We start from the raw sequence: 23,744 nt of genomic DNA, 5'->3' as shown, positions 1-23,744 counted from the left end.
GAACAAGAGCTTCATCATTCAGTGTTTTGAGTCGGTCAAGAGGTTAGGGACGGGATTGTCAACAATGTACAGTGGCAGAGTTTGAAATATGAGCCAGTGGAAGAGATTTAAGGACCCCAGTGGGAGCTATTACTATTTCAATGCGGTGACCAAAGTATCAAGCAGAAACAAACCTAAGGAATACGAGGCCTGGGAGCAGCAGAAACAGGCATTGACGAGCCCTGTGTTCTGTCTACCGCTATGCAATTCGTGGCACTTGGTTATATGCTTCAATGGGTCCAAATTCTATTATAATGGGGACACCGGAGTGTCGCAGATGAAACTTGCGGATGAAGAGAGCGAGACGCTTTTAGGCAAGATGGATCGTTCTCTGCTTTCGTTGTTGGTGGGAGTTGCGCGCGGGTTCACGCCTCGGGACGGGCGTGACGTGTACCAGGAAGTGTACAACATGTTGGTGGAATTGGCGAGAGAAAACAAGGGAGTGGCCGAGGCTCAGGAGCTTGAAACTCAGGATTCTGAGGCTCAGGAGCTTGAAACCCAGAAGCTTGAAACCCAGGAGCTTGAAACCCAGAAACCCGAGGCCCCGGAGAAACCACAGAACGTCCTCATAAGCGGGTATCTCTCTTCTTCAGACGACGAAGATGAAGATGAAGATGAAGCTGAAGACGAGGGTGAAAGAAGCGACAACGCCCCAGATGCGGAATCCCCTGAAAAAGAACACGCCAATGAAATGGTCTTCATGGACTTGCTCAATGACAAAGATATCGATCCATACTCCACCTGGCCTCTCCAGGCTAAGAAACTATTGGATGACCCTCGTTATCATCTGATACCAGACGAAAAACGGGAAGAGCTATTCCAAGAATGGTGCACACAGCGCTTCGAGCAACAAAAAAATACCCCACAAGAAGAACACCACCCGGATGGTGATGGAAACGACGATGATGAAAGTACAGATCTCAATCCAACCAAATATCATTACTTGGCTCACATAATATCAAAGGCAACTATAACTCCAACTACCATATTCTCTGATATTAAGAAGGAAAATAAAAGGTTATTCAAAAAGCTACAGATAAATGACCAACTCTCCAAAAAGGAACAAGAGCAATTCACTTCAAAGATCTTAGCGTATTATAAACGCATGGATCTCGCTGAGCGTGAAAAAGTATTCAAAACCATAATTAAGCGCAAACTAAATTTCCCACCAAAATCGGACCATTTGTCTTCTCTAGTCTTGAAGGAGACACCAACCGACTCTTTCGAACTAGAGACTCAATTGCTCGAAATTGAAAATGAACTACTTATCCTCGATGAGCAAAAAAATTCATCTATCCAAAATGAAGTTATGTATTACGTTTTAGGCATTAAAGATAAATTGCACGCACTAAAACAGGTACTGAAGGATAATTACTCTATATAATAATGTCATCAGATTCCTCTTCAGCCTCTTGCTGCTGGGACTCTAAGACATCCATGTAGTTGATGCCGAAAAGTGCTAAAAATTCCCTGTATAGTAAATGATCATTTTTTGGATCCATAGGTAAAATCTCATCATGATATTCGATAACTTCTTTCCCATACACTGGAGCACTCGCAGTCAACGGATACGTGTTAGAGAGATACTTGTAGACTTTCTCCGCAGGCTTTCCCTCTATAAAATCTACAGGAAGTATCCTTGAGAATTGCTTAGCAATAGACTTCATTGGAATTGTGCGACCTTTAAAGTTATAAGTATCAGACAAACCTGTTGCCGTTTCGACACTGTCTAAATCCACACGACTTAAATCGATTGATAAAGATTGTTCGTATTCTTCCAAGTCTAAAGCACTTGTATCATCCTTCTCACTGTTACCAGGGCTTCTACCAGTCATTTTAGCCTTTAAAAGGGAATATACGGAGCATGCCTCCGGAGAGAGAGAAGACCAAGTTGTTAAAAATGATTCTAATTCAAACACATAGTCCTCTTGAGCCACAAATTCATATTCTTTGTCGTTCAACAGTTCTTCAAGAATAAAGCAAACCATCTTAACCATACCTAGGATACAAGCTTTCATATAAACAGCCGGGGCCAAAAACTCCTTATTAGCCATCCTTTGAGCAGCCGGAATAGTGGTATCTTGACTTTCAGCGTGTTTCCAACCATTATGTACAGACCGAATAATAGTCATGAAGAACTCCTGTAATAACATTTTCTTTTCAATCATTGATAGTTGGATAACCCCTTGCCTTGAAAATTCAATATCAGCGCACCTGTCAAATGACCCCATATTTACTCCAGAAGCGAAATCAAGTTGTTTGTTTTTACTTGATTCCGATTCGTATTTTTTAAGAGTGTTACCACGTAGCCCAAACAGTAACTCATATATATAATGAACTGAATCGTACGAATGATGGGCATGGGCCAACCGATATATGAGGAGCCTCCTATGGTTATGGCTCATTAGCAATTCATCCAATATCTTCCAGCCCAAGGATTCATTCCAGGGTATAAATGATAAATTCTCTTTCGAGCCATTTTTGAATGTTGCTTCTATAATCTCTTCAGAGGTCACTTCTACTTCAGTAGAATCGAAAAACTCACTGGTTTTTCCAAATCTTTTGGCTAAAAGTTGTTCTTGTTCAACTCTTACAACCGTTGCTATACCGCGAATAAGCTCCAAACTTTCATCTTTTTGAAGGGTTCCTAAAGAGAGGGTTTTCAAGCCCCATAACATACCGTCTTTTAAGACTTTTGTAGCGAACGAAAAGTTTTCATTATAATACAAGTTTGATCCACGGGGGATATCTCTCCAGTCTTCACCTTTGCTATTAATATGTGGATTGGTGAGACTAGCGTCTATATTCTGTTTTAAGTGTTTTCCAGGACCCTGAGATTCAGAAGATACAGCTGAGTTTTCGGAAGTCCGTTCTTGTTCCTGGTTCTCTGGACGCGGAGTAAGACGTGTTTTATTGCCGCTAGCAATAATTCTCTTGAAAACATCTAATGTAAATCCGTTTTCGTCCTCTTCGTCATCATTAAGATCCACACCATTTCTATTATCTCTATTATTTCTATTCTTATCATTATAATTATTATTATTGTTACTATTGTTGTTATTATTATTAGTATTATTATTATTTTCATCATAATCATTATCATTATTTCTATCGTTGTTTTCAATACTTTCTCTATCATCTCCATCCTCTTCTTCATCATCGTTACTAAATTTACAATGACAACGTTTGTAGAAACCACGCAAGAGTCTAAATCGTTTTCTGTCTTCAAGTTCCTGTTTTGTAGATAAAAACATTGCGTCGTCTTCATCTAAGCGGTCGATATCAGCATCGTTGAAGTCATAGTACTCATAGTCAAACATATACCTAACATCCTCGTCGATTCTGTCTCCCCTTTGCACTTCGTTTATAAGGTCAACGGTTTCTTCAAAATCGTCATTCAAGGGCCATAGCGCGGTGAAAAGTGCCAACTGGGAGGTGAAAAGTGCACCGTTACAAACTTTTCTTCCATGTGGGGACATAAATGCGCTAAATGGTTCATGTTTGAAGTCGTGTGCCCTTTTATCCATGTGGCCGTTAAGAATTGTAGCTACTAGGGCTCTGACTGCTGATGCACTACGAATTATAGAGCGAACCACAACTGGCGTCCGGTAATTTACCTGTGATTCTTGATATCTATCAAGTTCCAATCCTATCATGAGAATCGTGGTCAAACACTTCCAGGCGCGAAGTAATAAGGGCAACGAGGGATTCAATTTTGGAAGTTGGTCTGAGTTCAGTTTGTAAAGGGAATAAAAGCACATTGCTAAAACCATGTAATAGATTTCTACATCTGCGTAAGTGATATTGTTGGGGACCCACTCGGATAAGTTTTCGAAGCAAGATTCCGGATCGCTTTCTGTTCGAATTTCTATTTCTTGCAATTGTTCGTAGTCCCACAATTTTAGGTACACAAGGATACGGGTGATTATGATTTCCAAGTTTGAGCACGCTAGGTCTCTCCAGATAGGCTGGTAACAAATTGATAGCTTTGAGATGTGTTTGGATAGTGCACCGATGTACATCTCGTGCAACAGGTCCAACGATATGATATTTTTGTCGTTTGGTGGTGGATGGTTTTTTGGATGCGAGAAGGAGATAAGGAGAGAGAATTGGGGCAACATCAATGGGGTGTTAAATTGGTCGAGTCCCAGTGCTTCAAACATTGGGAACGGACCTTCCAGGGGTTGTTTCTTGGGAGGCTCCTTTTTCGGAAGCCAATGCTTTATATCGGGAAGTATGCACTGGGAGGAGGATGCGGATGCGGATGCGGATGCAGCGGCATCTGTCATTGTTGACATGACCGTGGAGGATACCATTGAAGTGGGGAGGATTCCAGCTGCGAAAAGGGCTTCGAACTGTTCCATGAGAAACGGCCTTATATCATTGTCCATGGTCCGCGAATCCAGAATAACGGTACAGTACTTTTCGAGAAGCGCTATTCCACTATTTGGAAGACATTTGAGCGCGTAATAGTCCTGGAATTGGGGGTCCACGTCAAACACGCTGAAAACACCACAGAACTCGTACAACCTGCGGTACTTGCTGATGATATGGGCCATGCGCTCGCCGTTCATCGCCAACAAGTGTTTCTGTATCAGCGGCGATGCGTGCTGCAAATATTCTTCGACAAGATTGCTCTCGTCCCATAGCGGTACGGTAAACCCGGGATCAGCTCCCAGTAGTAAAAACCGCAACGCATTCTTGAATGTCGGTCTGTTATACTTGCTCAAATCGATCTCATCGGTTTCGATCATGATCATCCAGTTGAGAAAGAGGTCCAAAATGTGACGATTGGACCGCCATGACTTGTACAAATTTTGCCAGCACGGGTCGCAACTTTTCAGGTCCGAGCAATCCTCTTCATGCTGGCCCATTGCCACTTTGATCAAGCCGCTGGTGATGCTTTTCCCGGGCACAGTGGTGAAAAGAGCTAGAAATACCTTTTCCACAAGCGCAAACTCGTTTTGCTCGGCATCTTCCCGCACCAACCTGTAGAGAGACTTGTTCACTACCATCGGGTCCCTTGCGCTTGTATGTATCTACGCCAATACAGCTATACTACCATACAATTTGTACATATATACACATATGCCATACATCATTTACACATTTACACATTTACACATTTATGTAAATGCGCATGTTACATTGGGGCAGGGCAGGGCAGGGCAGGGCAGGCCAAGCTGGGCTTGACAGCCGCGAAATGGCGAAAGGGCGGGTAAAGAAAAATTACACAGGAGAAATAAACACCACGTGAAACCCATGTGATGTACATGTGACATGCATGTGACGCACACGTGACTCAAAAGACAGAAAAAAGAGCCAGGCCAAGTCATGTCAAGTCAAGACACACACGCACACCACAGTGTTACCCGGGCAACCATCCACCCCCCCGATCAGTCCGAGGTGCCGCAATCAAACCCGCCGCCGCCCCCCAAAAACAAAACACCACCACAATCGACGCAGTGTAACGACGTAACGCAACGCGCAGTACAGCGGTTTCTGGATTCTCCGATACCTCCGGAACTATCGGCGCACGGCTATTCCCAGAGAAAATACACCCTTCTCCTGGGTTGTTAGTGGAGCGTGCGCGCGCTCGGCCCCCTGAAAAACCGGCGGTGGATGGGTGTCTCATTCTGAATTTGGAACGCCCCCAGGATCGCACGATAAGTGAGGTGTAGTGCACAGGGAAATAGAGTGGGTTCGTGACACTTGTTCCGACACCTGTTCCCATTGTATATAATTTGTAGTATATATAGAGGGTAGTATACATTTGGCGAAGGCGTTTACCAAGGGTTTACCAAGGCGTATACCAAATCAAGGCTTTTATATTGAAGGCCAGTTACGGATTAGAAGGAATAGTAATAGTAATAGGAATATCACGGAATAACCAATCACCTGCAAGATGCCCTTTTTAAAGTCGAAGGCTGGTCAGATGTACAGACAGTTGCCTCGCGTGCCCACGACCAGGTTTCTCTCGCCGCAAGAGCTCACGTCTGATATATTATTCAGCGGATACAGGCCCATCGTGTGTCCGTTGCGGGAGAACCCGTTGTTCCAGGCGAAGGTGAAGGAAGCCGAAGCTAAATCGAGACAGGAGGCCGAATCGCAGGCCCAGGCCCAGGCTAAGGCCCAGGCCAAGGAAACCAAGGACCCTCAGGAAGAAGAGCACCCGTTCATGGCTGGTCCCAATGGGACAGGGGGTATTTTATCTGGCGGTGTGAACGGAACATGGCGATACAACCCGCGTATACCCAACAAGCTTCTCCAGAGTGCGCTTTGGTCGAGCAGTGCGATGGGGATGGAGTACTATCCGGAGTGGAATGCCATTCCCAGCAAGGTATCTGCCAGTTTGAAGCCGTTCCAGCTGGACAGCGACATGGAGACACGGCCCGGCGTGAAGTTACAGGACGAGCTGCAAGACGACAAGACAGTAGACCAGTACGAGCAAGTGGTGCAAGAGTACTTGCAACAATGGAGGGGCAAGTGAAGGGGGGCCCTAGTGGTAGAAGTAGTAGTAGTAGTAATAATCATTCATAGAAGTAAAGTAAAAGCTGGTCTTTCATTTTTATCCTAGAAATAGCATAGCGTCAGGTTTATACAAAAGTATACACGACGAAAATAAAATAAAAAAAAAGCACACTAGCCAGCTAGCTAGCCAGGCACGTCTCACAACTTGAACCATCTCTTCTTTTTCTTTTGCTTGGGAATCTCAGCAATGCACTCGAGCTCGACCTTCAACTTGTTGTTGGGGAACGAAACCACAATGCACGATCTTGCCGGTTGGTTTGGGAAGAATTCTTTGAACACTTTATTCACAACTCCGGCGTATCCGGGGTCCGAAACAAAGAGCAACACCTTGAGAACGTGCGACAGCGACGACCCCGATGTCTCGAGGACCGTTTGCAAGTTGCGCATTGCGTTTCTCGCCTGCTGTTCGAGGTCCTCGGGCAGTTCGTTGTTGGCATCTGTGCCGACACACCCACTGCTGAAAAGCAGCTTGCTTGAGGGATCAGTGACGTAACCGGGCGAGATCAACGGGAACCCGTTCTCGACGCCGACGTCTTTCCAGGTGATTTGCTTCATGGGGCAGTTACTTAGTGTATTACCTGGTGTATTACCTGGTGTATTACCTGGTGTAATGTGTATTGACTTGGGTATGTACTGTTGCACCATTATATTCTGCTGCTCTATGATATATGTATGACTCGAGTGAAAAAAAAAGGCAGCACAGTAGCAGCACAACAGTCAAAAGAGATGAGATAGCGAGTCATCGTCCGGGTAATATGTAGAACAAGAAGAGAAGGAAGGAAGGAAGGGTACCCGCCTTCCGCCTCAGGAGTCCGCCCTTCGAACCCCCGCCGACGCCTCCATCAACCTGTACCGCACCACCTGCCCGTACGCCGCGTAGTCCTCCGCGTACACCCGCGCCATGTCCACGTCCAGCGGCGACTCCAGCCCCGGCTCTCCAAGAAGCCGCCGCACAGCGTCCACCAAGTCCACCAACCCGTACACCGGCGTCCACGCCTCTTTCAACACGTCCAAGCAGATCTCCCCGCTCTCGTACTGAACGTTCGGGTGTGCCACGGTCCGCCGTCTAAACGCCACGCGCGGCGCCGTTAGCGGGTACCGCCGAACGTCAACCGACAATGTCACCTCTAGCAAGAACCCCTCAAACGGCGTCCCTTCAGGCCCCCAGAACCGCGCCACCCACTCCGAAAGATTGCCGCCCTCACTGTTCCCAGTCTCAGCCTCTTCCTCTTCCTCCTCCATCACAGGCCACATCTCCTCCAGCCACTCGCTCTCCGCTAGCCGCCGTTGGATCCCCTTGTACTCCTTTGCAAGTCTGTTCATGGGCTTACTCAGTTGCGTTTACTCACTTACACTTCCTAATAGAGAAGAAGTACCACACTACTCCAGCCGATGAAAATCTAAATGGTACCTCACCTCACCACTATGACTAAGTATTACACAACGAACTGTTCCTAGGATCGGATACTCCGTGGATCAGATACTTTCTCAGACACTCCCCACGTAGGCTGTGTTAATATCTTAACTTATCTACGTATCAACGTGTGTCAACGTGTCAACGTGTGTCAACGTGTTATGGTAATATGGTAATATGTTAATCTGCTGGTCAATCATTCTCTCTGTCTCTGTCTCTGTCTCTTTCTCTGCTCTGAGAGTTCTTTTTTTAGCAGTATTCCACCACCGCTTCAACGCGCGCCTCAACGCCCGCTTCCTTCCCTGTTTCATCGTTTCACCCTTTTAAGGCTTAGCATTCAGCTGTGTGGCGTGTACCCAACCCACACACCGCACACACACAGACACCAATCTCTCTCTCTCACTTTTTTTTTTTTTTTTTTTTTTTTTTTTTTTTTTTCCCGTCCTCTGAGGATTTTCCGTACCGCCGTGCATCGTGATCCCACACGCCAAAAGAGAGCCATTCGCCATTCATTCGTCATCCGTCACTAATACATGATTTTCGAGCACATCAGGCCCGTTGTGTATATTTAAGAAACCTTTCCAGCAACCGGGTTTCTCGATGAGAAGCAAGGCTCCCCTCAGGATTTGCACATATATATAGGTATATTTGTACACACACACATATATACACACTGGCATACATATTGATAGGCCAGCACCGTCATTTTCACAGAAGTGTTACTTTTTAGCTAATTGATTGCCATATTTCAAGCAGCAGCAGCAACATAGCCTAGTCCAATCACAGCTTTATACCCGACCCCCAGCAGCATGAGATTGAGCGATGTTTGCGTGGGAACACTGCTAGCATCAGTGGTGTCTGGAGGATCGATCTCCAGACGTGACGTTTCAGAGGTTGGCGAGTCGAACAGAAAGCATCTCGTGATGTCGTTCGACAAGTTGCGAGGCAACGATGCGACTGATGCATCGCATGAGAAGCGCCAGTTAGGCCGTTTCGTGAAGCGGGACAATGGCCATGTCGAGGTCGAGATTGACAACCAGCAGACTTTCTACTCGGTCGATCTTTCGATCGGGACTCCGTCGCAGAACGTTAGCGTTTTGGTCGACACCGGGTCGTCCGACTTGTGGGTTCCCGGGTCCGGGAACCCGTACTGTTCCAACTCCAAGGGCAAGAGACAAAACGCTGACTTCATATCGTCGCTTGCGGGCGAATTTACCAGTCTATTTGGAGGCGGTGGAGGCGGTGATTTCACGTCTACCGTAATCTTGTCCGGGTCTGGAATTGGAGGCGGTGGTGGAACGTTCACCGATTCAGACGTGCCAGACGCTTCCGGCACAGACCTACCCACAGGAACCCAGTCCGTCCCCTCGAGCGAGGCAACGTTGGACTGCTCCAAATACCACACTTTCAACTCGGCAAAATCGTCTACGTGGAAGTCCAACAAGACCAAATTCTACATCTCTTACGCAGACAACACTTTTGCCGAAGGTGTGTGGGGTATCGATAAGATGCATTTGGACGACGTCGACGTTAGCGGGTTGAGTTTCGCCGTATCGAACCTCACAGACTCCCAGTTCGGTGTGCTAGGTATTGGTTTGACTGGTTCAGAATCCACTTACTCGGGCGCCCTGAGCCGTTCTGACCGTTACCAGTACGACAATTTCCCGCTCGTCTTGAAGAGAAACGGCGTCATCGACAAGACCGCATACTCCGTCTTCTTGAACAAACTAGAAGCAAAATCAGGCTCCATCCTGTTCGGAGCCGTCGACCACAACAAATATTCCGGTACCTTGTACACCGTTCCCTTGGTAAATTCCTTGAAGAGCAAGGGCTACGATACCGTTATTAGATTGTCCGTCACTTTACAAGGTGTCGGGATCACCACATCGGATTCCAAGACTACGATCACCCAAACAAAATACCCAGCTTTGCTAGATACTGGTGCCACATTCTGCTACTTCCCAGAAGACTTGGCAAGCGCTATCGCAGATAAAGTTAACGCATCTTACGACTCAAAAAGTGGATACTACCTCGTCGACTGTAACAGTGGCGATGATTACACCGTCGCATTCGATTTCGGTGGTTTCCACATCAACTCTCCATTGAGCGACTACATGATCTCCACCTCCGGATCATCAAAGACCTGTATCATGGGTATTCTACCGCAGCAGGACAACGAAATTTCCCTCGGTGATGCCTTCTTGACAAGTGCATATGTCGTCTACGATTTGGAAGACGAAGAAATCTCTTTGGCACAGGCTAACTACAACTCAAACAGCGAAGATATCGAAGTCATCAGCAGTGCCGTGCCAAGCGCCCAAAAGGCCCCAGGTTACTCTAGCACTTGGGTCAGCGCACAATCTATGTCGTCTGGCGGGAACATATTCACCACCCAGGACAACAGCAACAACTCTTCAACAACAACAACCGCTTCTTCCTCAGGTTTCAACTCTAACTCGGGCTCTGGTTCAGGAAGTGCAAGCGCTACTTCTACTACCAAGAGCGATTCCTCCAAAAATGGAAAATCAAGCGGTGCCGCTGCAGGCCTGAAATTACCCTCGATCCCAGTCCTAATTGCTCTAATTCTAGGTCTGACCGTTCCTGCATTATTCTAAAGGCGCTTTTCTGCTCTCCCCGCCCCATCATTCTTCATTTTTCGCACACCCGCTTCTTATGGCAATATGTAATCGAAACACTAAAACACATATCACATATATATAGTACGAACTATTTTCTCACCTCCCTCTAACCCAATATAAGTCCCAAAGCTGAGTCTTTTCTCAAGCATGCTGTTCATTTTTATTAATGCTAGAACAAACTCGAACGGTCCAGAACCTTATTTTCTTCTTCTACACAATATGTTCAAGCAGGTATTTAAATATACATAAATGTTTTGTATTTGCTCTGGACCGAGATAATGCAATTATACCTATCAAGAGTAAGGGCCTATTACCCCCCCTTTCCCCCTTCTTTCCCCTCTCGTGGGTAACCTTTATCTCTGCTCTTTCGCAGCTTCAACACTTTTTCTCAGTATTAAGAAGTTATAAAAAAAAAACCTAAAAAAATGAGTTGGATCTTTAACCATTATATAATTATGATTTATAATTCCGTAATTTGTGGTCAAGAGCCACAGAAGCGAAATTGACAAGGACTATTGTCATGTCTAATGCTAATGAACGACCTGAAGAGAACATGGCTGGCCGTGGGAATATGGAGAACGGCAGCAACGGTGGGGATCCTGGGAGTAATGGAAGTGGAGGATCCAGAAGTCATTTTACTATTGCGATAAATTATGCTACGCTGTCAGGGAATGGCGAGCAAAACGGTGCAAGTGCGGGCACTGGTGTGTTTCCACCGATGATATTTCGATTTGCGGATGTGCCCAGTGACACATCTTCTGGGAGATTGAATGAAGTGATTGCATTGGCAAGTGAATACATTTTCCAGACTTTGACCCGGGATCAAAGGAGACAGAGAGGTCTTACCAGAGAGGCATTTGAGAAATTGGAGCTAAGAGACGTGGATACTCTGGAAGATAATACATGTGCAATCTGTTATGATGAGCTAACGAATGATCCAAAGGATTTTGCCAATTTGTCTTCGAAAAGAAGTAGAGAAGGTGAGAATGGAGATGGAAATGACGATGAAGGAAATGCGGAGGAGTCGGTTCCTGATTCACCAAGAAAAAGACAGCGTACCGTAGAATCAGAGGAAGAGGATTTGAATGTCGATGTAAACTCAGACCCATTTCAAGTTCCAGGCCCAACACCTACTCCAACCCCGACCCCCATCTCGACGACGGCCACAGAACCAGCAGAATCAGCAGGACCGGCAAACACAACGACAACGGAGCCTAACCTAGATTCTGCTCCGAACACGAATAATAGCCCTAATAGCCAAGGTGAAGATGCTTCAAATTATGGTCACTCAGCTACCGTACTACCGTGTGGCCACATTTTTGGACGAGATTGTCTCTTCACGTGGACAACCGAACACAACAGCTGTCCTATTTGCAGAGCATCGATTCTGAGCGAAGACGAGTTAAATGACGTACATAATAGAGAGAATGAGTCAGCAGGTGCAGCCATGAATAATGGCAACGGTCCGGATGCCGCACAACAGTCAACCTTTGAGTCCATCAGAAGATTGCTTTACGAGAGATCTCCAGAACCTGCAGTAGCCAACAATATTGCAGAAAGAAATACCAACACCAATGTCAACAACACTGGTGAACAATCTACAAGTTCCGATAATAGTGAACACCCAACCACTGGCGATAGCTCCAATACCAGTACGAATACGGGTGCGACTGATAGCAGACAAGCAGGTGATGCTACTCAAGATATTACAAACACTAACAACAACACATCAAGGTCCTTTTCTACAAGCTTTATCTTTTTCTTATCTGATATCCATGCGCATCCGCGTACAACGGCAACAATGCCAAATTCTGATACTACAGGAGCTAATCAATCTGCAGGACGTGCTGCCTCTCCATCTCCTGCAACGAATATTTCACAAGGTTCTTTCTTGGATGCAAGAAATGAGAGATCTAATACCAATACCAATACCGATACCAATACCAATACCAATACCAATACGGATACAACTACCGAAAGAGCAAGTACAGGAACAACTACGGGGAATAATACTAACAATATCAATACAGGAGTGAATGGACCGACAATAACCCATTTCAACGATTTGCCGGAGGATAATAGAAGGTTATTAGGAAACATCAGAGCTATCCTTCGTAGAGCGCAAGAAGAGAGAAATTCTACCGGACGTCCAACGGATAACAACGAGCAAACAGCAAACTCACAGAACAACACTGGCGCCCACGATCTTGGACAAAACACCCGAAGGTTCTTCAACCTCTTACCACTTCTTGGTCGCAGACAACAATCACCTGGCAACAACGAAACAAATACGACAACGCCTAGCAATTCACAGCCTCCTTCTACGGACCTACATACTGATCCTGCATTGGAGAACCGTTACTCAGCATACTTGGAACATCTTAATACCCTGCGTAATGGTAACCGTCCTCCCACAGAATCAACTGGAAGTAGGTTCAGATTACCTTCTTTTTTCAGGTTGGGACGCCAGCAAGCTGCTCATCGCCATGAAGGTGGTAGAAGGCCTTCTGATGAACAGAACAATGTAACAAATAACCCACTTTTAAATCCAAATGCCAACCTTTTCAGCTCCGGTGTAGCCAGTTATCGTCATGCCAACGGTGTAAGAACCGTTAATTTCACAGGTGACATCCCCGAGCCACCAACAGCTACAAACACACCACAGGCTAATCAACAACAAGAAAATGATGATGAACAACAGCAACAACACCAAGATCAAGAGTAGCCTTTTACAAAGTTACCCATCATTATAAATGATCTGAAGCTTAATACTCGTACTCTTTTCTCCCTGCATCTTCCTCTCCTGTTTCTTTTTACTTGTTATTTGTGTTTTCAGAAGTTAAGTAGATTGCAATTAATTGCAGTTATATGTAATGTTACTTTATTTCATATAGTTAAATTTACACAATCTGCGTACATATAACCATAATATAAGAGTATAAACATAAAAACATACGAACATATAGATACTATAAATTACTCCCATCAAGGCATTATAATTCTCCCTTCCTTTCAAACCTGTTTGGAACGCAGTTCTATCAATCATATTCATTCTTATGTAAAACCTTAGATTCATTTTGTTTTTAAAAATTAAGCTCTGCATGAATCAAAGTGTGATTCCATTGAATGGTTTAAACAACGGAGAATAATAATTCGAGAAACAAAACTCTATAACCAGCTAATATACGCTGTAACAAGCAAACAAAAACCAAATAATCATGCTAAAGTATCATATGAAAGGGTACAGTGGCTACGGTGTAGCTTACTCACCTTTTTATGACAATAAATTGGCGGTGGCCTCAGGTTCCAACTTTGGACTTGTTGGTAACGGGAGACTTACTATCCTAGACATAATGCCTAATGGTCAACTTATGGAATCAAATTCGTTTTTAACTCAAGATGGGCTTTTTGATTTAGCATGGAATGAATCGCATGAAAACCAGTGTCTTGTTGCCCAAGGAGATGGCTCCCTCAGATTATTCGATATTAAATTGAAGGATTATCCGGTAGCGATCTTTAAAGAACATAGTAGGGAAGTGTTTAGTTGTAATTGGAATATGATACAAAAGCAACTGTTTGTGAGTAGCTCATGGGATGGAAAAGTTAAAGTATGGTCTTTGATGAGGCCACACAGTATGCTAACATTGAGTCCGAATGATACAAATGCTGCAGCCACACTTAATAAAACATCCACTGTTGCACCTGTACGTGTGCCGATGTCGAACCAAAAAGACCATCAGAATGCTGATGGAAACAAAGAATGCATATATCAGGCTACCTTTTCACCTCATGACCCGAACATAGTTCTCTGTTGTTCAGGTAACTCTTTCGTTTCATTGTTCGATTTAAGAGTACCAAATAACGGATTACCTCAGCATCAATTTTTGGGTCATGGTGGATTCGAATCATTGACATGCGACTTCAACAAATATAGGCCGCATATAATTGCCACTGGTGGTGTAGACAAAATGATTAAAGTTTGGGATTTGCGAATGTGCAGGAAAATGCTTTCCCAAGGTCATCAACCAATCAACATTAATGAGATCCAAGGCCATGAACTTGCGGTCAGAAAGATAGCATGGTCTCCACATCACAGCAATATGCTATTATCCACGTCATACGATATGACATGCAGAATTTGGACAGATCTAAGTGACGACGGCCACAGATTGACTGGTAAAACAAATAGTATTGATCCAGCCCATGGTTGTAGATTTATTTTTATGGAACATACAGAATTTGTTTTCGGCGCAGATTGGAGTTTATGGGGTACCCCAGGCTTTGTTGCTTCCACTGGTTGGGATGGCCAAGTTTGCATTTGGAATGGTTTAAGGTAAGCTTCATAAATTATTAAACCAATTTCGATGGCCTTATGCATTTTACGAAGTACAATATATGTATATATTTGTATAGTACAATTCACTCCATTTTTTCGACATTTGCTTAGATGACTTTGGAGGAACAGCAAATTTAATCATGGTTTCTTTAGAATATCTTGATATTCCCATGTAGCAAGTTTCTCTCTTTGCAAATGATAATCTGTTCTTTCTAATATGAACTGCTCCAGGAAAACATCTAGCGACTCATCATTTACTGGAATATCATTAACCATGCGGGATGACTTCTCATCGAGATCGATTATCTTATGTCGAAGCTGTTTCTTCAGAGCCTCATTGTCAAACTTATTACTTATGATATGATCTAAATCTTGCCATTTCTTCAAATAGTCAAATTCCAACTTCTTATACACATCAAGTTGTGATTTCAATTCCTTTTTTTCTCCTGATAGTGCTTCAAATGCTTTCAATAATTCTTGTGAATCTTTTCTCCATTCAGCAGATTCATCCACTACGTTGGAGAGGGCTGGATCATTAAATCTCTTACTGTAATCTTTAAGCTTTTCTCTCTGTTGGAGTAAATGTTGGATATCTTCGGTTGTTAGTAATTCAACATTTGGTGGTAAACTGATTTCTTGACAAGGTAAAATCTCCTCGGATTGTGGACGATCTGGTCTTGGGGGAAGTTCAGGTATCATTCTAAGCAATGTTCCTGAAACTAAAAGCAGTTGATCCAAATATCTTTTTTGTATTATTGTTCCTATATTAAAACCTTTAAACCTTTTTTTCTATTGTCCTTTTATGTTCTGTCATTTTGACAATAAACTTTTTACCTTGTTTTTAAGGTTTAGAGGTATCGAAAGAAAAAGAGAATAAAAGGTGATTGCAGTCACCGGCGCAATTAATTTGAGGTGTAGAGTTTTACATTAATTATACATTTTTTTTTATAACTATAGTGGCTTAAAGAGACCATTTCTTATATAATTGAGGTTCTGCCTTAGAAATACTTTGAATGTCGATATCTTCATTCTTCTTTAGCTCATTCTCGTGTTCTGCATCGGCTTTCTCCATCAAAGAGATGTCAGTTTCGCTTTTTTGGTCCGATGATAATACAATTCTTTTGGTGATCTGTAGTTCAGCTAGATGGGCATTTATGTCCTTTATTTGCTTGCTTAACTTCAATCTTTCATTTACCAATCTTTCAGTTTCTTTGATATAAATATCTCTTTCTGCCTTCATAGATTTTTCTATTTGATCTACTTTTTTCAGCTTCAAGTCAAGTTTATCTAAAGTTGCTTCGACGAGGTCCTGTACTACTAGTTGAGCTTCCTGAACGTACTTTTCGGAAATATTCGAGGCTGCCTTTGGAATATCTTCGTTTAGCACTTTATCATTTAAACCGTCTAGTAATGACTTTATCGTAGCATCAACAGCTTCAGTAGTACTTATCGATTTTGTTTTGTTATCTGATTGCGAAGCAGCCGGCTTTGGAAGTATTTCATTGATATACTTGTCTTCGATAGGCAAACTTAAGAACTTTTCAATACACATTTCCAAGGTCTTCGCTCCTCCAACATGGTCCACAATTTTATCCCATTTATCTTCATACATTTCTAAACCTTCTAGAAGGAGTAGGAGCTCCTGATCAGACCACGAGCTAGTACTAGCTGCTGAGTTTTCTGTTAATCTGATGAAATCTGCTGAGTGGAAATTGGCACCGAAGTGACCTTCTTCGAAACAACGAGAACATATGTTTACATTCTTTGATCTTAAATTATGGTAACGAATAGTAGTGGCGTCATTACCACAGGTGAAACAAATATATTGTCTGTTGATATGTTTAGATTGTAAATTGAGTTGACGAAGTGCATTGAAATCGTGCAAGTTATCGTAAACATTTTTTCTTAGAGAGAGATTGACTGGGAATGTCTCTGGTTTTTTGAATTCCAATTTCTTCTCTTCTTTGACCGTGACAGGAGCTGATGAGCCATCTGCAGATTCAGCTGCTGGAGTTTGCGAAGTTGATTCTGTATCTTCTACAACTTCAGGTGGAACAAAGGGTTTCAAACCTTGAGGCGTATCTAGCACTACCTGGAAGTGACCGGTAAAACTTGGTCCGACGAGGGATGGCTTTGACCTGGGATCGATCTGGTAATTGATCAAACCCCATTTTTCCAAAAATTGATGAATCTTCAACACTGAAGCAACATCCATGGCAATGTTTCTCCGAACAGCGGTCACAGTCAAATATTCATATGGAGAAAGTCTATATGTGTTTATCATGAAATTTCTGACATCTTTGTATGCCTTTGGTGTCTTAAACCGAGATGACTCGTTGAAAAAACTTGGCAACGCCCTCTTCTCTAACTCATGAATATCGTCAAAATCAAACCATGCCGCAAATGAAGGAATTATCACAGGGTGTGTTTGTTTTGCCAAAAAACGATTAGCCTTCTCCTCAAGCTTCTTGGCCTCGGCTTCGTAGTCAATCTTCGAATTTTCAACAACCAGTTGTTGCTGCTGCTGTTGTAAATGTGGAAAAACTGGTCCTGACCCCTTTACCTCGGTCCCCGGTGACCCACTTTTCACATCATTATCCGTATCAGCACGTTCCACACTCATTTCCGTATCTCAATTTCAGTATAGGGCCCTGCAGTCTTGCCTCTATTGCTTCAAACTGTTTTGTCTGAATGACAATTCCACATTGTTATTTATGTTTATATCATATGCAATGATATTTTCTATTGAAATAAATCGTAAATGCCGAATTTTCGACCTTTGTTACGTACAAAGTGATATTTAAACGTCACGCGAATAGCACGTGACTAACATAAACGCGTCAACTTCATGATGCTTTTTTTTTCTAATTGGCGTTATAGAGCGTGTATATGACTATCACTGATATGAATCGCACACAACACCTCATCGCATCCTACACAACTTAGTTGAGCAAGAAATAGGAGTACTTTCGTGCTGTCTGAACATAATTTACAAGCGATAATAGGGTATCAGTTTACAGCATGGCTCTGGACATTGTGGAGATGATGAAACGTAGCAAGCCTGTGGTGCGTAATTGCAACAAGGCAGCAGTAAATTATAAGGAAAAGTCCGAGAATGATCTAAGTGCGGATGTATATCTAGAAAGTGACTCAGACAGTGATGAGAAGAAGGGTGTAAATATGTCAGAAACACCAGTATGGTTGGATGGTAGTGATGATGATGATACCATGCTTGATTCTGATGATTCTGATGAGAGTGATAAGGAGTTGGATGAGTTGTTAGAAGAGAAGCAGAAGGATGAGAAAAATAAGAATAAGGAAGAAGAAAAGGATCTAGGTAAAGATGTGAATTTTGAAAATGATGCACATACTGTTAGTTTAAAGATTAAAAAACTCCAAGAATTTGTGAAGCAAAGTCAGGTTTATTCCGGTATCATTGCTGACACATTACTCGAACGTGCTGGTCAGAGTAACGAAGTTGCGGAACCAGCAAAGAAAAAGCAGAAAAAAGATGTAATTCAAGCAGTCACTGAAGCGTCTAATAGCACTTCTAACAGTTCCAGTACAAGTACGCAACCGTCACTTCTAAAGAATTGCCAACTTAAACCGTACCAACAGGAAGGTTTAAACTGGTTAATAACTCTATATGAAAACGGCTTGAATGGAATACTTGCCGATGAGATGGGTTTGGGAAAGACTATTCAATCAATAGCTCTACTTGCCTTCATCTATGAAATGGATACGAAGGGTCCATTTTTAATTGCTGCGCCATTGAGTACTGTTGACAACTGGATCAATGAGTTCGGGCGCTTCGCACCAGATATTCCTGTTTTAAAATATCACAACAGCGAAGGTCAAGCCTCGAGGCATCGCATGCTCAAGAAATTCTTCAAGCAAAACAACAACGAGGGAGTTATCGTTACGTCATACGAAATTATCATCAGGGACATCGAAATGATACTCTCTTACCAGTGGAAATTTTTGATTGTGGATGAGGGACACAGATTGAAGAACATTAACTGCAAATTAATACGTGAATTGAAAAGAATTAATACGTCAAATAGATTACTCTTAACCGGTACGCCACTACAAAATAACCTCAGCGAGCTTTGGTCACTCCTTAATTTCATCTTGCCAGATATCTTTTCGGATTTCGAGATCTTCAACAAGTGGTTTGATTTCTCCGAATTAGACCTAGAGAGTTCTTCAGAAAAATTGACTAAGTTAATCAACGATGAGTTAGAAAAGAATTTGATATCCAACCTCCACACTATCCTCAAACCATTTCTATTAAGAAGGTTGAAAAAGAACGTCTTGGCGGGATCTTTACCTCCAAAGAGAGAATATATCATTGAATGTCCAGTGACACCGCTTCAAAAGAAGTTTTACAAACAGGCCTTAAAAAAGAACTTGAAAACCTCAGTGACTAAACAAGCCATCAAGGAATTTTTCACCTTAAATTCGAAGCATATTGGGCGGGTGTCAAACAAAGCGATCCGGGAGTTTATCGATTGGAAGCTTGGAACCACAGACGGAGATTCGTTGCAGTTGCAGGATCCTGAACATGATAAAACTATGCAAAAGATGGACATTTTATACAAAGAGCACATCCACCGCGAGCTTTTGAACAAGAGACTACAAAACATGATGGTCCAGCTACGGCAGGTGGTAAATTCTACCTACTTGTTTTATTTCCCCTTCTTAGATGCAGCAGACATGACACTAGAGAATTTATTAAAGACTTCCGGTAAACTACAGGTACTACAGAAACTTGTACCAGAGCTCATCAAACAAAACCACAAAGTCTTGATTTTCTCACAGTTCGTATCGATGCTTGATTTGATCGAAGACTGGTGCGACTTGAACAACTTTAAATCCTGCAGAATTGATGGCTCCATGCAAAACGACTCACGGAAGGACCAAATACACGAATTCAGCAAGCGTGGTTCCAAAGCCAATATATTTCTACTATCCACAAGAGCCGCGGGTCTCGGCATAAACCTTACAGCAGCAGATTCCGTCATTATCTTTGATAGCGACTGGAACCCACAGGTCGATCTCCAGGCCATGGACAGAGCACACAGAATCGGCCAGACAAAACCCGTCATCGTATACCGCCTCTACTGCGACAACACCATAGAGAACGTCATAATGACAAGAGCAGTCAACAAGCGGAAACTAGAAAAACTCGTCATCCAAATGGGCAAATTCAACACTCTAAAGAAGCTAGCCTTCAACGAGCAATCTTTCCTCAAGATGAATGGTCCATCGTCCTCCACTAAACAACCGGGAAACAAGGACCTAGTAAAAGAGCTCTCCCAACTACTAATGAGCAACGAAACAAACATCGGCCAAACAGACACCTCGCGCATCGAATCCTCTGGTGATATTCTTGATGACAATGAAATGCATGAATTACTAGACAGGACTGCTTCTGCGTACTTGCCTCACGACAATAAGAAAACATCCTTCAACCACATAAGACTTTTCGAAACAACTTCAGGGTTCGATAACTAAGTGCATTAAATTTATTTTGCAAATCAGGCAACAAATATGGACAGATGAATCCGTACTTCTATCTATGCCAGTAGCATATATACAATACAATATACACACTACGCTTGCTGCTGTCACACGTCAGCGCAGCAACAACGTTGTCAAACTGTTCCTTTTTTTTTCTTTTTTAGTCCGGTCCAACATGGTTACCCTCCCAAAATTAGTTTTTCCTTAAATTCCCCATTTCTTCCCCCTTGACCTTTAAAACAGGGAAAGTTCAGGACGTAGAATTTAATTATCAGAACTTTAAGTAGGTATGGCATGAACAATGGCAAGAGTTTGAAAAGGAGGTTGAAGAAACTTTCAGGACGCGGAGGCTTTAGTGGGTAATCTAGATACACTGAAGATCTTGTGATAGGATAATTGCGGGATCGATTGACGAAAAGACTCAAATCAACTGTGGCGAAAAAGCAGCACACTTTTTAGGGAGAGCAATAGTTAAAGTGATATTGAGCGATAGATAGCCATAGGATTGGAACTAGGTAGTATACACGATGTCAGATTTCAAGACGGAACTAAATTTGTTCTCGAGAGAAGTGGAGCAGAAACAGCCTGTTGATTTTCTCCAGTTTGCTGCGAATTATTTCAATAAGAGGTTAGAGCAGCAACGTACTTTTGTGAGGAACCAGGAGTCATTGGCACTAAGTAAAGGGATTGTTTTGTTTCCCAGCACCACGAAACATGATTCTGTAGCTGCATCATCTGCTTCTATTTCACAAGGAGGCAGCAAGGCAGGAACAGCCCCACCGGAGAACCTTGTTGATGAGGACGTAATGTTCAAGTCACCATTTGGTGACCGTGGTCCACACTCTAAGGATACTGTAGAGGATGCATCTGTGGATTCAGGCGCACCAGATGCACCAGATAGCAACGTTGGGTTAGCTGGTGGACGTAACTCCCCGGGGTTATTTAAGGGAGGATTCAATGTGGGGACAGAATCCGGGAAAAAGGCCAATGCTTCTTTGGACCCCATGGCCCCTGAGCCTGCATACCAGCAACACAACCGTCCAAGGAAGTCAGTGGTAAATCCTAAACCATTGCCTATCAATTTCAACGCCCAAAGACGTACTTCGGTGAGTGCGGAAACTTTACAACCGGACCATCTAGATAACTGGAAGCCAGAAAACTTCCAAGAAAAGACTCCTGAACAAATTAAAAGGTTAGAGAAGGCTGTTGGAAGAAACTTCTTATTCAATAAGCTAGATTCAGACTCTAAAAAGCTCGTGATTAATTCTTTAGAGGAAAAACATGTGGCAAAGGGCGAAGAAATCATCAAACAGGGAGATGAAGGTGACTATTTCTACATTGTGGAAGATGGGACCGTAGAGTTTTATGTGAACAACCAAAAGGTCAACACTTCAAGTTCAGGATCTTCGTTTGGTGAGTTAGCTTTAATGTATAATAGTCCGAGAGCAGCAACCGTTATAGCAGCCACAGACTGTGTTTTATGGGCTTTGGACAGACTAACTTTCAGAAGAATTCTTCTTGGAGGCTCTTTCAAAAAGAGAATTCTATATGACGATTTGTTGAAGAATATCCCAATCTTGAAATCGCTCTCGACATACGATCGTGCAAAATTGGCAGACGCATTGGACACGGAGTATTACGAAGCCGGTGACGTTATCATCAAAGAAGGCGATACCGGTGAAAACTTCTACTTTATTGAATATGGTGAGGCAGAAGTTTCCAAAGAAAACCAAGGTGTTATAACAAAGTTGGGCAAAGGTGATTATTTCGGTGAAGTTGCTCTTTTGAACGACTTGCCAAGACAAGCTACAGTAACTGCTACGACAAGGACTAAAGTAGCCACTTTAGGCAAGAGCGGTTTCCAAAGACTATTGGGGCCTGTTGTTGACGTGTTGAAGCTAAACGACCCTACTAGATCAGATCATTAATGAAGTACCTGCTACCGATTGTTTCTAGGATCACAAATGAGCGAGGGTCCATTGGTCAAAAAATAAACAAATAAACAAATAAATCTTCGAAACCGATATATCTAAGATCTAGCTCATAAAGCTATATATATGTTCCCAAGTATATATAGTCTACATACAATTTATCATTAGACTACGATTCTTCGTTGTTCTGAGAGATAATGAAATGATCATTTCTTGTATTTACAAACTTTACAGAGGTATGTGAATAACGTATAGAAGAAGAATCTCAGGTGAGATAAAAAAAAATCATATGCACACAAAGAGACACTTAGAATGGGAATGGAATACCGGTGTAGAATTCCTTTTGGTTGTACATCCAAACCAAGGAAGTGGTTGAAACAACTAGTGGGCCCAAGAATCCCTTGCCTATTTTGCAGGTACGGAAAACCACCAATTCCGTACCAAAGTGGAATAATGCGATGATGTACGAAATAAAGGTCAATTGGTAAACATGGTTTTCTGTTATGTACAAAGCACCATATAATCTAATGATACACGACACAAGAGTCCATGTACCAAACGTACGAGCACTCAATGCGGTGGTTTCCTCAGGCTTGTTTTCATACACTCTACGCGTTAATTCAAGGTTGACATATGTTTGGACAGAGTTAAAGATGGAAACGATTGAGATGAAAAGTAGCCATTTTGGCAAATAACCTGGAGCCAATGACTTTACAACATCTTGCATGTAGTCGGTAACCTGTTGCAACGTCAACATATCGTATGAATGGCTGTTTTTATGCTTGGTATGAGGAAGTACCGAATTTATTTTTTTCCGTATTTTCCAACTCTTGCTTCCTCTTCATCTCGAAAAGGCTCATCTTTCAAGCGCTTTATATACGATTTAGATTTGCACGACCTTTAAACGAGACACAGGGTTTATTGATAATCAACCTATATGCACGTGAAACCTATTCAAATGGTTCTTTAGTTAGGAGGTTAGCATCCAATGACGGTTATGAATACCTGCACATATGGGGGCGTCCTGGTAAGTAAATCTTTGAGTAAATAACCTAAATGACGATCGCACATCCCGTCTGTGTGTGCGCGCGCGTCACATGATTTTATACGTTAGTTACACATCCTAATTTCCGAGTAGCAAAATACATAGGCTGTACCATAGCATAGTTATGACATGTTACATTGACCATTGGTTACTACTAGCAAGCTGTTAATTGATTACGATGAGGGAAACCCCACTCTGGTAGATAATATGCGACTTTTCAACCGTTGTTTTTGTTAAGCATTGTTCCCCTTTTAGCAGCTCTATGTTGTACGTAGAAAAATATCAA

The 23,744-nt window shown here is 42.8% G+C and overlaps 13 protein-coding genes across 13 annotated transcripts; 7 read left to right on the top strand and 6 right to left on the bottom strand.

Moving 5' to 3' along the window:
• Positions 1-88: 88 nt before the first annotated feature.
• On the top strand, positions 89-1,423 carry URN1 (Urn1p; the record flags this gene model as incomplete). The annotated part of the gene is made up of 1 exon (XM_022818168.1): positions 89-1,423. The coding sequence occupies one exon, from the start codon at positions 89-91 to the stop codon at positions 1,421-1,423; it is 1,335 nt and encodes a 444-aa protein (XP_022674862.1).
• Positions 1,416-5,054, bottom strand: CAF130 (CCR4-NOT core subunit CAF130; the record flags this gene model as incomplete). Its single annotated transcript, XM_022818167.1, has 1 exon — positions 1,416-5,054. The coding sequence occupies one exon, from the start codon at positions 5,052-5,054 to the stop codon at positions 1,416-1,418; it is 3,639 nt and encodes a 1,212-aa protein (XP_022674861.1).
• Positions 5,055-5,944: 890 nt separating this feature from the next.
• On the top strand, positions 5,945-6,529 carry SUE1 (Sue1p; the record flags this gene model as incomplete). The annotated part of the gene is made up of 1 exon (XM_022818166.1): positions 5,945-6,529. One exon carries the CDS (start codon positions 5,945-5,947, stop codon positions 6,527-6,529), a length of 585 nt encoding a protein of 194 aa, XP_022674860.1.
• A 179-nt stretch (positions 6,530-6,708) lies between these two features.
• Positions 6,709-7,125, bottom strand: KLMA_20536 (RidA family protein; the record flags this gene model as incomplete). The annotated part of the gene is made up of 1 exon (XM_022818165.1): positions 6,709-7,125. The coding sequence occupies one exon, from the start codon at positions 7,123-7,125 to the stop codon at positions 6,709-6,711; it is 417 nt and encodes a 138-aa protein (XP_022674859.1).
• A 249-nt stretch (positions 7,126-7,374) lies between these two features.
• PEX4 (E2 ubiquitin-protein ligase peroxin 4) lies at positions 7,375-7,893 on the bottom strand (the record flags this gene model as incomplete). The annotated part of the gene is made up of 1 exon (XM_022818164.1): positions 7,375-7,893. The coding sequence occupies one exon, from the start codon at positions 7,891-7,893 to the stop codon at positions 7,375-7,377; it is 519 nt and encodes a 172-aa protein (XP_022674858.1).
• Positions 7,894-8,793: 900 nt separating this feature from the next.
• Positions 8,794-10,599, top strand: YPS1 (pepsin-like aspartic protease; the record flags this gene model as incomplete). The annotated part of the gene is made up of 1 exon (XM_022818162.1): positions 8,794-10,599. One exon carries the CDS (start codon positions 8,794-8,796, stop codon positions 10,597-10,599), a length of 1,806 nt encoding a protein of 601 aa, XP_022674857.1.
• Positions 10,600-11,143: 544 nt separating this feature from the next.
• On the top strand, positions 11,144-13,348 carry SAN1 (ubiquitin-protein ligase SAN1; the record flags this gene model as incomplete). Its single annotated transcript, XM_022818161.1, has 1 exon — positions 11,144-13,348. One exon carries the CDS (start codon positions 11,144-11,146, stop codon positions 13,346-13,348), a length of 2,205 nt encoding a protein of 734 aa, XP_022674856.1.
• A 493-nt stretch (positions 13,349-13,841) lies between these two features.
• PEX7 (Pex7p) lies at positions 13,842-14,960 on the top strand (the record flags this gene model as incomplete). Its single annotated transcript, XM_022818160.1, has 1 exon — positions 13,842-14,960. The coding sequence occupies one exon, from the start codon at positions 13,842-13,844 to the stop codon at positions 14,958-14,960; it is 1,119 nt and encodes a 372-aa protein (XP_022674855.1).
• A 137-nt stretch (positions 14,961-15,097) lies between these two features.
• On the bottom strand, positions 15,098-15,658 carry SRN2 (ESCRT-I subunit protein SRN2; the record flags this gene model as incomplete). Its single annotated transcript, XM_022818159.1, has 1 exon — positions 15,098-15,658. One exon carries the CDS (start codon positions 15,656-15,658, stop codon positions 15,098-15,100), a length of 561 nt encoding a protein of 186 aa, XP_022674854.1.
• A 262-nt stretch (positions 15,659-15,920) lies between these two features.
• Positions 15,921-17,582, bottom strand: RSC8 (Rsc8p; the record flags this gene model as incomplete). Its single annotated transcript, XM_022818158.1, has 1 exon — positions 15,921-17,582. One exon carries the CDS (start codon positions 17,580-17,582, stop codon positions 15,921-15,923), a length of 1,662 nt encoding a protein of 553 aa, XP_022674853.1.
• A 398-nt stretch (positions 17,583-17,980) lies between these two features.
• On the top strand, positions 17,981-20,476 carry IRC5 (putative ATPase; the record flags this gene model as incomplete). The annotated part of the gene is made up of 1 exon (XM_022818157.1): positions 17,981-20,476. The coding sequence occupies one exon, from the start codon at positions 17,981-17,983 to the stop codon at positions 20,474-20,476; it is 2,496 nt and encodes an 831-aa protein (XP_022674852.1).
• A 533-nt stretch (positions 20,477-21,009) lies between these two features.
• BCY1 (cAMP-dependent protein kinase regulatory subunit BCY1) lies at positions 21,010-22,410 on the top strand (the record flags this gene model as incomplete). The annotated part of the gene is made up of 1 exon (XM_022818156.1): positions 21,010-22,410. The coding sequence occupies one exon, from the start codon at positions 21,010-21,012 to the stop codon at positions 22,408-22,410; it is 1,401 nt and encodes a 466-aa protein (XP_022674851.1).
• A 310-nt stretch (positions 22,411-22,720) lies between these two features.
• ERG28 (Erg28p) lies at positions 22,721-23,170 on the bottom strand (the record flags this gene model as incomplete). Its single annotated transcript, XM_022818155.1, has 1 exon — positions 22,721-23,170. The coding sequence occupies one exon, from the start codon at positions 23,168-23,170 to the stop codon at positions 22,721-22,723; it is 450 nt and encodes a 149-aa protein (XP_022674850.1).
• Positions 23,171-23,744: the final 574 nt, after the last annotated feature.

Source organism: Kluyveromyces marxianus, chromosome 2 (genome assembly GCF_001417885.1).
Source record: "Kluyveromyces marxianus DMKU3-1042 DNA, complete genome, chromosome 2".
NCBI lineage: Eukaryota > Fungi > Ascomycota > Saccharomycetes > Saccharomycetales > Saccharomycetaceae > Kluyveromyces > Kluyveromyces marxianus.
The sequence above is the reverse complement of the archived record's forward strand: the minus strand, read 5'-3'. Positions and strand labels throughout refer to the sequence as shown.